This window comes from Pundamilia nyererei, unplaced genomic scaffold, assembly GCF_000239375.1.
Source record: "Pundamilia nyererei isolate P.nyererei 1_Seehausen unplaced genomic scaffold, PunNye1.0 scaffold00071, whole genome shotgun sequence".
Classification (NCBI taxonomy): domain Eukaryota; kingdom Metazoa; phylum Chordata; class Actinopteri; order Cichliformes; family Cichlidae; genus Pundamilia; species Pundamilia nyererei.
The window spans coordinates 1,946,960-1,960,220 of NW_005187472.1; the positions used below are offsets into that span (position 1 = coordinate 1,946,960).

The 13,261-nt window shown below is 40.8% G+C and overlaps 1 protein-coding gene across 1 annotated transcript; it reads right to left on the reverse strand.

Moving 5' to 3' along the window:
• Positions 1–235: 235 nt before the first annotated feature.
• Positions 236–11,680, reverse strand: LOC102212433 (protein FAM171B-like). The gene is made up of 8 exons (XM_005736872.1): positions 11,391–11,680; positions 5,548–5,781; positions 4,841–4,933; positions 4,591–4,749; positions 3,004–3,174; positions 2,774–2,890; positions 2,450–2,570; positions 236–1,370 (listed from the first exon to the last, which is right to left on the reverse strand). Exons 1-8 carry the CDS (start codon positions 11,569–11,571, stop codon positions 491–493), a joined length of 1,956 nt encoding a protein of 651 aa, XP_005736929.1. The 5' UTR covers positions 11,572–11,680; the 3' UTR covers positions 236–490.
• Between the last annotated feature and the right edge of the window lie 1,581 nt (positions 11,681–13,261).

Genomic DNA, 13,261 nt, shown 5'->3' on the forward strand with positions numbered 1-13,261 from the left:
AGTAGAAAAAAATGGATGCATGTATTTTTCCTGCATTAACACAGAAACAAACATGTGGATTTACACGACTTCTCCCTCTGATTTTCCCTCTGATAAACAAACAAAATCTTTTAAACATCACCAGGTTCCGGTATTTTATATCACATTAGCAATTTACATGAAAACAGAAATATGTAACACAAAATAAATGAATATACAACATCTTACTATAATATTATACATTAGTCTTTGAGTGCATACACATGTTAGAAGCTGTTAAAAGCACATGTATTGTTACATCCACAGCGAACGATCACCAAGTCCATACGCTCTGTTGTGAAATGTGGACTCTTCTAGATGTACAGTAGCTGAAATGCAGACATTATGAGGTCTTATGGCAGAAATGCACTGAATCTCATGAATAACATACATAATTCCCCTGTGATACAAGCGTGATGCTGTTCATTAACAAACTTGGAGCGATATGGGTAAGAAGGCTGTTAGAGATGAGTCACTGTGCAGACGTATGTTTACTGCTCGATGCGCTTTTGACAAAAGTAGCGTTTCGCTCCAGCATTACCGCCCTCCTGCCAGACGTCTGGTTCAGTTCACTCATGTCCACCCCAGAGTCTAAACTGGTCTCTCGACTCTCGACTGGTCTTCGTCTCCTCTGTTGCTCTGACACAGCGTAATGGATCTCAGCTGCAGGCTTGCCCTCCAGTGAGACAAACCAGGCCCGAGGAGGCTGAAGTGAGGAGATATTGGATTGTCCGTGCACCGAGTGCCTGCTGTCCAAGATTTTATGTAACGTCCCGGGCACTGACACTGACTCTGGGAGCCTGGATGTGTTGGTGGAGGTTGCTGTCTGGGAGCCACCTGAAGCTCCAAGCTTGTCTTCAGTTTCTGCTGCCTGGTGCTGGGTCTCAGGCGGACCTTTTGTCTGTGTCTGGGTGAAGTTTTCTTTACTCAAAGGCTCTGTGGCAGCACCATTTGAAGCCCCTGCACGGGGCAGGGTGGCTGACTTGCTCCACTGGGCCTGCTCTGGTTGCTCCTCTAAATGGAAGAAAGCTGGAGTGTGAAGAATTGCAACAGGCTGGTTGTAGAAAAACAAATTATCTGTCAGAGATACAGAAACTCTTTGTTCTGAAGTCTTGTGTGAACACGTCAAATCGTTCAGGTCCGTGTTCAGATCATTCTCCAGCATAATGGCCACAGCACTGGTGTTGGCTATGAAAGAAGCATTGTGTCTACTGTCCCTCTTTTCTTCAGGTTGCTGGTCCTGTGAATGAGAAGCTTTCCCTTCAAAGAGATCATCATCACATGTCGAAGTTTTTTGGTCTTTTGTCGTCACTGGTAGGATCTTTGCTGCTTTAGTTTCACCAGAGGAACACCTGCAGGTAAACCAGGACATTAGTAAATGATTATTTGGGTAAATTTAAGATTAATTTTTTATTCTTTAAAGGAATACGCCACAGAAAACTATCAACAGCTCGTCCCTGATAGTCCTATTGAGCCCAGCAAGTGTGTAAAGGGCAAAGGTTTATGATACACGTGTCATTACCTGTATTATGCAGAACTGGGTGATGCTACATGACCACAGTATGAATATTTGATAGAGGATTTTCAGTGAAATATTCACTTAAAAGTATATTGTGACTTCTAAGTGATAGCCCATATAGGACATGGTTATACTGAAAGTTAGAGATTGGACAGCATTTTTGAATTAGTGAGCCTTTGTGTGAAGGTTTTTGTTCTGGTCACATGTAATTGCAATGTGCATGACATGACAGCGGAGTTGCTGTAAGTAAACTATTGTTCATATCTTTATGATTCAGGGAGTTTGTCTAAGTCTAAGAATATTTTAACCTTTCAGCCATTTTCACTCCTTTGTCATAACATTGTCATTATTAACAAAAGTAAAGCAGCTCAGTGGGCCAAACTGGGATACTTTGTCAGAACTCCAGGCCTCAAGGGTTGATGTGCTGCAGGTTTTAGATGTATCCTTGATCCAACACAACTGATTCAAATGGCTAAATTAACTCCTCAACATGTCTCAAAGTTCTCCAGAGGCCTGGTAATGAACTAGTCATTTGATTCAGGTGTATTGACCCAGGGTGATATTGTTGGAGTTGCCCAACCATGTCTTAGATCTCCCTATTGTGAAAATAAAGGACTAAAGGATTCTGCTACATTGCAAAATCCCATCGAAGAGCACAAAGCATTGACCCAGAGCAACTCTGATCCACAGAGTTCCCATATGAAAACCTGCAGGACCCAAATTACCCACTGCAAACATCCTGATACTAGGCATTAAAGGACTTCACCACAGGTTTCAGGTCCACATCTCAGTAGGTCAGAGCTGATGTGTTGGCGCAGGTGGCTCCTACACAGTATATGGCAGGTGGCTCTAATGTTGTAGTTGGATCTGGTGTAGTTTAGTATAAAAGTATTTTTTCTCTTTTCTTTTTACCTGCAATAACATAACCCAACCAGAAGAGAGATGATAATAACGAGTGTCCCTCCAAAGAGAACCATCAGGAAAAAGGAATGCCGTATGATGAAGTCAATGGGAATGGCAAGTTCAAAGAAACCTGAAGAAGATCAGAAGGAGGACTTTTAGAGAGTCCAGAATAGAAAATATAAAATGTGATCAAATATGTAATAATATGTAATATTAGTCGCTGCCTTCCAAGGTTGTGAATAATGAAATTAATACAATGATAAAATCCAATTTTATTAATTATTCCAGTGCAGAAAATATCTGAAAGTCCGTACTGCTAAAAGTGACTTTTACCTCTGTTAGATGACACAGGTGCTGCGATCCAGTAGCCGAGATGAGGAGCTGTGAAAGTCCACACAAGACTTCCATCTACTGATGTCACCTTTCCTAATCCTTTTCTCATCCATGCCCCTGAAGAGACCCAGCAACCCTTTTACACTTATATCCTCTTTTCTCGCACTTATGTTAATGACTTATCAGATGAGTGGGGCATTAGTATGTGTGTGATTATGATTTCTACTCACCAGTGGTCTGGTTAAAGAACCAGGCTGGAATAACACTCGAAGACTGAAGTCCAAAGCTGTCGGGAATGTTGAGGTTCATCTGCACAGGCCCAGTCACATGTAACTCCGTGTCTCCTGAGAAAAGCTGCACGCTGACAGCTGCCACCGGGCTTAACTCCACACTGACATATCCTAGAGGACATTAATAAATGTGTAAGAGAAGAGCAGGTTATTATGTGCCCTGGGCAAATTTAGCTCCGACAGCTTTGGTTTTCTTTTCTTGAATAAAAGGTTCATGTAATAATACTTTAGTGTAATACAGCTTTGGTATTGTAGTTTAGTACTGCTTAAATCTGTGTAGAACTTATAAATAATTGTTACCCATTCAAAACTCATGTAACTGTGTAAAGGCCTTAACTGCTTCAAGCCAAAATGTCACGTGTATTTGTCTTTAGAACCAGAAGATGGCGCCAAAGTTCAGCATGTGAAGGAAAACAAATTCCGTTTTAAGGCAATTTCAAAAACTCCCTCAAAAAATATATGTGACAAGTAGAAAGTTTGTTTTTATGTTCTTGTGCGGCTCTTCTTGTACTCATGTATTCCCTTTTTGTGCCCCAGTACTTGTCTTCACGCTGTTACTTTCATTTCAACTGCCGTTCTGTCTGTCTGCTAATCATCTGTGGGTTTCAGTGGGAGTGCATCCACAGATCAGCATCCAACGTCTTTTAGATCACACGTTTCTTTTGAGGCTGCCATGTGTAGTAATGTGTCACTTCACATCACTTTTTCCACAACACGAAATTAAAAAATAACTCAAGGAAACTCGATCAATCGTCTCCTGCCGACTTCACCCAGTTAAAAGTAGTTTCCCGGCCTTTGTTGGAGCTGCATTTCATTTTCTGTTTCGTTTCCATGATATTCTGTCAAAATATGCATAGCTTGTGGCTTTGTGGTGACCATTTTACACACTGGTCATAGCGTAGGTCATAGCATAACTTTTTAAATGAATCAACGAAATGTCCATCCAGGGTCAAAAGGAGGGCTGGAGCGTCTCCCAGCTGTCACGGGGCAAAACGTATGGTGCACCTCGGTGTCTACTGTTGCTCCAGTATGAATGCCAAAGTATTCTTTGGAAAGATACTGAACCTTGAGTTGTTCCTGATGGGTTTCAGAGTGTGAATGTGTGTGAATGTTAGATAGAAAGCACTTAGGCATAGAAAAATGTGCTCCTATGAATGAGACTCATAGTATAAAGTGCTTTGAGTGCTCAAGCATGGTAGAAAAGTACTGTAAAAGAAGCAGTCCATTTACCACAGAGAGCTGGCTCAAAAACACCTATGGTCGGTTTAGAATGAACCTAACCTCATGGGAGGAAGCCCAAGTACCTCCAAAGAACATGCACACTCCACAACGAGACTCCAGCCACTGCTGGGTTTAAACCCAGGACCTTTTTGCTCTGAAGCAACCACTGCATCACTTCGCTGCCCCCAAATGCAGACATTATGAAGTATAAAGAAAAAAGTAATGAATGCATTGCACCTGTGAGACACCTGGTAACTCTGACTATACTATTCATGCTTTTGCAGAACAAAAAATACATCTAAATACCAGATTTATTGCTCATGATGCCTCGAGTGGCCAGGAAGCCCCCCTGCTCTGACGTCAGCCTGGGAATGGTCAGGAAGGCTTTAACAGAGGTGATATTACTGCTGTGTGTCAGGTTCAGCAGGGTTTTAGGAAAACTGACCACAGGCTGGGATGAAGCATCTGCAAAATGATACAAAACATTTGTAAGGACATTACATTTCCCAATTACAGAGAACAGGAGCATCAGTGACTTTAACAGCTTATACAGTACCAGATGTTCTCCCAGTGATCAGGACAGAATCCTCAAAAAGCCAGATGTTCCCTTGATTCACACCCTGAAGTGATAATGTCACTGATGAAAATACTACAGTAGTGACAAAGAGAAAAGGAGGAAAGAACCCAAATTAGCATTAGCACAATGGTTTACTTTTCTTCCACTAGATGGCAGTGTGGGGTTTTTTTATTCTTCAATGCTAATACTGTCCCCTCAAATGATACAAGCAAAGCGAAAAGCCTTTTTCTGGAAGAGGCTTACAGCAGCAATAGCTCAGGTTTAAAGAGGTTTCAATACAAAGCTTTAGTTAAAAGGAAAAATGTAGCATTGAATGTGGAAGAGGAGCAAAAGAAGCAAACACTCCAGATGTGGGTCAAAAAATAATCCCGGACAGATTGCAGCAGCCAGGAAAAGCGAATTAGGTGTCAAATGCAAGAAAGGTGGAGGAACGTTTGGCCTTGCACAAACAGAGAACGTTCGAAAAGAAGTGCGCATGAATCAAAGTGTTTTCCCTGGTTGCTTTTCATGATGAAATAAAACCCCCACAATTCTCTTCTCTCTCTGCAGTGCTGGTGTAAACATGTGACATTCAGCTATAACCAAAGAATAAATGGTTCGAGCTGAGCTAAATTTCAAAATGAGAGCTAGCATGGGAAAAAAAAAACATCCACACAATGTGCAAACACCCTGAACAGATGACATACTTGGCATTTTGTCGGTTTTACAAGGCAGCAGTGTGCAAATGTAGCCGTCATGGCAGGCAACAACTGTGAGAAGCATCCCAGTGTGGTAAGGTATGTGAAGCAAGACCCCACCATCCTCCCCAGAAAGAGCTGTTTTGGTCTTGGTGTAGTTGACGTAGACCTCCACCACTGCCTGGCTCAGGTACTGACGACTCAGCACATCATTCACCTGGACCTTCAAGCTGAAGGTAGAACCTGGGGAAAGAAAACCGATAACTGCAGGTTCACAAAATGATGGGAGCATAGTCATGGCTGCAGCTCTGACAAATGTGACACTTTACATCTGCAAGTTTATAGAAGTTATGATGAGGAGGTAAAAATATGTAAGAGTGCATCACTGCAACCCCTGAACGAGCAAGTTTCTGATGTTCTCTTAACAAAATGTATCATTTTAAGCTCCATGAACATTAAAAGCTTCAAATACTGAGCTTTAATATTTCAGCAGAACAGAGGTGGCTGCAGTGCTAATTAACCTGGACGAGACATTATTGACAAAACAACAAGAAAATTAGTTTACGGAATCCCTTGAGGGAATCAATCAATTAATCCCAGTGGACTGTAGAGATGGGGACACAAATGCTAATATTGAAAGTGGGCAATTAGTCCAGCAAAGCATGCAGTCACAGCAACATTTTGCCACATCAGCATGCAGACAGCTGCCTAGGGTACATATTTTCAATACTGTAATTCTCGTGAGAGTCTCCTAATCATTAAATGTTTCAAGCAGCAGCCACAGAATCCCATTTAGGCACCTTACTCAATTAGGCACTTTCACACTGAACACTGAGGCCCAATAAAAAGGTTAATGGAGACTTCTAAAGGACAATGTGTCGCATAACAATACAAAATACTCAGTAATCCATCACAGCCAAACAAGAATCACTGACTAAAGGATGAAGCCGATGCATTAAGCTACACTAATCAAAATATTTATTTAAGCATTGGATTAAATCCATAACACGATTAGATTAGAGTATTTTAGCCTCTTTTAGCTGTTTATTTTTGTTTTAAATCCTCAATACGTAGCCTTGCATACAAGGTCATGTTTAGAGAGACAGTGCTTGATAAAGCCCCGCCCACCCTGGTGAAGAAAACGATTCATGGCTCCCGGTTGCTTTCGTTTTATGCCAACGTATCTCCTTGTTAATTCTGTCTTCTACAGTGAATGCATACAAAATATATATTTAGGCACCTAGGTAAGGTGAGGTAACTTTATTCATACCCATGGGTAAGTTAAATTTGCTTTACGGAAAAAAATGATAGCATTTGGCATCCCTTCAAAAACACAAATACCTAATAAATATAAACCTCACTGTAGCACATATATGGTAATTTAACGTTTTGAATCAAAAACAAAAACAGTTCTTATTTAATTCAGTAACAGCTACAGGGACAAAGCGGTTTTTATAACGCTTATTCCTGCACCTTGGAGATAGAAACCTCCGTCCTGAGGAAAGAAGCTGAAATTCACCCTGTAGAAGATGGGAACCATTTTTAAGGATTGATAAAGTCATCGCTAAACAAGACTGTGGCTCACCTATCAGGTGACTGGACCATCTCACTATCTGATTCAGTGAGTGACTGAGGTCTGACCGAACCATGCCACCAAACAAAAGGATAAAACAGACTCAATAACAGAATGATAAAACAAAGTTCAATTTTTTTGGTCAATGTGGAAATGAGCAAGTTTCCTGAGGCAGTAAAGGTGCTGGTGACCCTTTTTACCAACTGATTTGCAGTTCTGATCAAAGTTCAGTTTTTCATTGATTATGGGGCCAAGATATTTATATGATTGCACTTGCTATATTTTCTGACCTTTAATTAAGGTGATTCTGACGCCAGGCTCTCATTCACTGCCGGTTGCTGCGTGTGCATGCGCCCAAATGATGTGGTCCATTGGTTAGTCCTGGTAAAAGTCCTTCAGTCAAGACTCAAATTCAGCATTTTTGCTGTCACTATTGTGGCTTCTGAAGCTATTTGTCACTTACACAGAAATCAATTGCTTAGTAATCCTTTTTTTATCCTAATGGGGGGCCATGACTCTCAAAATGAACTTGATGATTTTCCCAGTGAAGTGTGCACTGATGGCACAGATCAAAACAGCCCAAGGCACTCAGATTCTTGTCTTTACCATCTTCCCCCCGCTGGAAAATGGAATGGACTTTGCATTTGAGACTGGGAAGCTACAGCCATCTTTTATATACAGTCTATGGTCTGGGCTGCAGTGTGGTCATGCACTTTAAATATCTTTCTGATGGTGGGTACAGAAAAACCACGTCATGTGTCTATAAGTGCAGCCACTAATAAATAAATTTCAATTTTAAACTACTGCATTTGTATAAGTTAATCATTTTGAAAGAAGCTTGGTGATTTTTCTTGCAGGAAAATGTGGACAATTAACAAAGTTCAGAGTAACATTTTTATATTAGCAATTTCTTTACCTACAGTAACTCACTAGCATATAGCTAACATTAACCAGATGGTGGTAAAATAAATATCTGGCACAGATAATCCAATGCATTTTGTTAGATTTCATTATTTACATATTGTAGACTTTCGTGTCTTCCCCTCCAGTGGACATGGTTTCAGAAGATTCTATGAAGCGCTGCACACTTCAGCTCTGCTCATCACCAAACAGCAGACAACGTTTGCTACTACCTATTGAGCTGTTACAGATCCACATATCTGCCATGGTGCCTGATTTCGAGCCTTATTTTCTGTCTCGAATTATCTACGCCTGTGTCTTATTCCCTGAGTTGTTTCCACTTCCCTGATTATCACTTTGTGTATAAATAGTCCTACCCTCCCCTCAGTCCCCTCAGTGAACAGTGTGTGCTGAGCACCCTACCTGATTTCTTCTTTGTGTTCTCATTTTGGATTTTATTTTGGACTCTATCAGTCTGCATCATCCCAAATAAAACAGCTCACTTTTGGTTTTAAGTCTGCATCCTGTATGTGGGTCCTCACTCTTGCGTTTCCGCACACTATTTTTTTATAGGAGTTGGAGTAACACGTGACAGGTACCTCAGCCTTTCAGATGAATATCAGAGTTGAGTGTGTAAAAAGGTAGCTAGGTGCTAATGCTCATATCGTATTTTGCTAAGTGGCAAAAAAATCAATTAATGCATCTTTAAATTGTGACTTTTTCCACAGCCAAGTTCAGCAGTCCAAACACAAGCAGTGGTTCAATGAAGTAAAACAACTCTGTGGATCCATCTTTCTGTCATGGTAGCTTACAAAGCACGAGGATAAAGCAGCACATATTTACTGAAGAAAAAGAAATCAAACGAATGATTGCACAGAATAGCTGTAAACATCTGAGCCCAGTGACCCATATCAAATATAATAAAGCCGCTGAAAAGGAAAATGCTCCATGCCAAGAGTTTACTGTGTACAGATGCAACACTGTGGTAAGAGCTACATTAGCTTCCTTCACCTTATGCACTGTAATAAACACTGTCAACTGAGCTGCACCTCTGGCGTAGCTGGGAAAGTGAGTTTGGGGAGTCGTAAATCTCAACAGCTGGATCATCATCAGTTCTGTAGTTATTTTTCACCATGAGCTCATGAAAATGCCTTCATAACACGTTTTATTAATGGCTAAGTGTTGCTTACTGCCACAGCAGCGATGTAATGCTATAAGCATCTTTCTCTAATGGTGACAAAACCACTCTGACAGCAGCAGCGGATGAAATCGCTGCTGCTTTGATTGCTTATAATCCTGCTTCCAAAGGAGATGCCAAAGGTTTACTGCAAACTCATGAAGCTTTATGCGACCAGCTTTCCCAGTGTTTCACCAAGTGCCAAAGCCAGATAACCACATCAAGCCATATCACTGCCCCGAACAATTCTCTTTGATCAGAAGCAGACAAATGCCTGGAGCTCCTTATTTTCAGCCACAATGAGAAACAAACATGTCCATTTGGCTGTTTTATCCTCAACCCACCAAGATACTTACACCAGTGCAGATGGACACGAGGAGGCTTGTGTTGGGAGAGGCAGCCTCCGCTTCATGTGTGTTCCGCCTTAGTGGCCAAGCATAACAGAAGGGGGTCACTAAATCTGTAGTGGAGGTGCTTCGTGCCAGATTACTATAATCTCCCCATTTGGCGAACTGAACCAGGTTTATGAAGTGGGCCGTCTGAGGTCAGTGAGTGCAGATGAGAAATGGATTCCATATTGTGTGTACAATGTGGCTGGAATAGTGTTATCATCCTCCGCGGAAAAGTAATAAAGAATTCCACAAAGCTTTACTTTATAAATATGTGCAGATTTGAAGTGAAATATTAAAGTGGGCGATAATGACTGAAAACTCTGTCTGTGGCTAAATGCTGACACGCATCACCACATTATCACCTTTTTCTTTTTATCAGACATGACAACAACGATCAGAGATCCACAGGAAGGAACGCAAACATGTTGACTGGTCAGTTTTCAGACCAGACAGATGGTCCCACAGGGACTTATCTCTTGTGCCCCCCCCTCTCCCACATTTGTCTGTATGTGTTGGAATTGGGCCACATATTCCACTGATGGACGACAACACAATTAAACCTTTTTAATATGTGGGGTACAACAAGCATAAGTCAGCAATATCAAACCGAAGAAAGGTTTAAGACATTAAAAAAAATCACATTGGAGGTTGGGGGTTGGTTAGTGAAGTAGGGGCTCATGTCCTAAAATGGTCATGCTTGTCAAATAATTACAACGTTCCCCGAGGCCGAATGAGTAAATCGTTAAGTCTGCCGATCTGCTCGTTCTGAAGGGAACAACAATGAAGACGTTAATCTCAGTGTGGGTGAAGAGGCCATCTGTATTTGTGGGGGTGGGGGGGGGGGGGGGTGTTTTGTTTTTAACTCAAGTGGAAAGTGGGCATTTGTTCCCCCTGAGAGTTTACTTGGAACTGAAGGGACAGGGAAGCTAAGAGGACGTGGTTTTGTCAGGACTCAGCTGCAGGCCTGCAGATGGGGGGAGGGATGGCCAGAGACGACAGCATGCTTGGGTACATTTCCAAGTGTTGTAGTCAACAACACAGACCGGGGGATCATGTGATGGTAATGCACTCCTACATCAGCATGAATAAGTCATGAAATCAGTTGATAAGAGCGAGGTCACAAATCCCTCTTTCAGCTCCTCTGGAAGCAGAAAGTCTGTCACGAAAAGCTCAAGCGTGTCTGCGAGCGAGGGAGAAGAACAGACGAGCTTCCGAATGAGATTCTCCCTTAAATGTCGTGAATTAAAACAGCTCAGCTGGAGACAAATTGAAGAAGTTAAAAAGAAGAATGAGCCTGCTGTAGCGCCAGCAGATGATTTGCATGGAATTATAATCTAGACTGAGCTGATATCGAGAGCTGTCTGAGCTGTATTCCAAGCATGTGTTTGACATGCTTTTTGGCCAAATCCCAGAACACTTTAACATGTTAATACTGTCATAATGTTGTAAATAATGTGCACACGAAATGATCAAATTTGTGCCTGGTGGTGGCGATGCGCTAAAGGGAGACAGATGGAGACACCTTACTCATGAGTTGGCAGCAGGAAGATCCAACATCACTTATTGCTCATGAGCAAATCTGCAGATTTGTGAGAAAATCCTCATACAGATGGTCTAAGCCGGCTCAATAAAGGTTTCTTAGTCTATAATATGGTACTTGCAGCCTTTTGGGGAAGAAAGATGGAGAATGAATATATAAAAAGAACTGTTAAAAACACCGATTAGGTTCTCAGGATGTAATGCAGTTCATTTGCTCCTCAAACATTTAACTGAGGACAGAGTGTAAACTTTAAATCGACGTTACACCGACCTGGCCTGGGCTCCAGCGCTTGCTGTTGGAGTTGAAAGGGCTCTTGTTTCCTGGGATCCTGGTTTGAAAAGTTCCCATCATCGGCATGCAGAGGGTGTCCCGCAGCCGGAGTGAACTCAGCCCTTCCACGGCCGCATAAAACCAGCGAGCACAGCAGAGACACGCAAAACAGCAGGCGCATGACTTTCAAAGAGCCTCGTTTTTACTCACCACAGGTCCAGGTTTCATCTACAAAGTACACAAGAACAAAGATGCTCACTCCGCTGCCATCACAACTACTTTTCTGTGAGCCACCCTTCAAACAGCGCAGGAAACTCCGCCCCCTTCCACCGAGAGCCGCTCCATCCATCCATCTAATTTAATGGGTTTAATTCAGTTTTTTATTACATTTTTGTTTTTTTGCAAATCAGTTCTTATAAACTTTGACTGACATTATTTTTTTCCAAGGGTTTTTGAAAATTATTATTTTTATCATTATTTATTTATTTATTTAATATAAAGCACAATATTAACCCGAGATATTTCTAAATATTATAAAACAAAGCATATTGTTTTTGAATTAACAATAATAGTAAGAGTTTAAGAAATAAATAAAATAGTTTTTATTTGTTTTATTTAACTTTTACGCTGACTGTATTAATTCTATAAGCACTGCAAAATGTTTTTATTTCTTTTATTTATTTATATTTCTTTTTATTCTGATGCACTTTTCAAACTTTTCTTTTATGCATGTGATGTCATCATTACTAATATTGCTAGCATTATTGCTGTTAGTGCAAGTACTATATTTTAACCTTATGTAAAAAATTTTCAACAAGACATAAAAACTAAAAATATGGACAAAATGCGTTGATTTGCACTGACAGATGAGCTTAATTAGCACAGACCAATGTCTAAATGATGTTATAAAAATATATATTTGATTATGTTTTAGAAGCAAATGATTTATGTTAAAAAATGAGGACTATATTGATGTTTGAGAGATGTAGAGAACCATATTTGAGTTTCATCACATCACACTTAAGTTTTGCAACCTTCCTCCTACATTAGAGTCAAAGTTAGTCCTCAGCAGCAGTGTTTTCATCGTGCGCTGGATGGTGTTTTAATTTGATGTGCAAACACTTGCATCATGTGGTTTTTACCACTAGATGGGGATAATGCAATGTCAATTAACGAAGTGACACTTAACGTTTCCGTTTCAGTTAGCAGTTCAAAAGACTATCTTGACAACAGCAATTTAACCTCTGACCCTGAAGGCGGTTACTTCTAAATGAAGTTGTAGCTGCAGTGTGAGCAGTGCTGATAGCAGCAGCAATGATTCAAATCTCAGTTGTAGTTCTAGATGTCTTTATTTAATGGTTATTTATACATTTGTGGAAATTTGCATGTCTATTAAAAGCCTTCATTAAACATTAATTCTGCCTCCGGCCTCTTTTAAAATTTTCTCTTTCTACTTTTACAGCAATATTTTAATCAGTGATTCAAAATTCGACCACGCTGCACTCTTCCTCTGTATTTGTTCCCAAGTACAGAGGCAAAGCTGTGGGCAAAAGGCCACTGTGCGTGAAGGGGGTAAAAGATAACGTTTTCAGTCTTTTTTCTATGTGTTTTAAAGTTTGAAATGTGAATTTTGGGGCTGGAAAGGTCAGCATAACAACACTGTGGTAGTATAGGCTCCGCAGGTTTCTAATTAGGTAAACTGTGGTTGATTTTCCATTTGTTTTCTGCACATTTACAAGTTTTGTTATTTTTCTTTACTTTCAGTGTGGACTTCAGCTTCCTCACTGAATTGTCCAAATCTTTGTTATGTTCTGAGTTCATGTGCAGCTGGGGGGAGACCACTGCTGTCGGGGTGTGCTTGGCTTGTCAAG

Coding starts and splice junctions, on each gene's coding strand:
- LOC102212433 (XM_005736872.1), bottom strand. CDS start 11,571: ATGCGCCTGCTGTTTTGCGTGTCTCTGCTGTGCTCGCTGGTTTTATGC. Junction 2,571..2,773: donor ACCTGTGTCATCTAACAGAG/GTAAAAGTCACT, acceptor GATCTTCTTCAG/GTTTCTTTGAACTTGCCATT. Junction 1,371..2,449: donor GTTGGGTTATGTTATTGCAG/GTAAAAAGAAAA, acceptor GTTTACCTGCAG/GTGTTCCTCTGGTGAAACTA.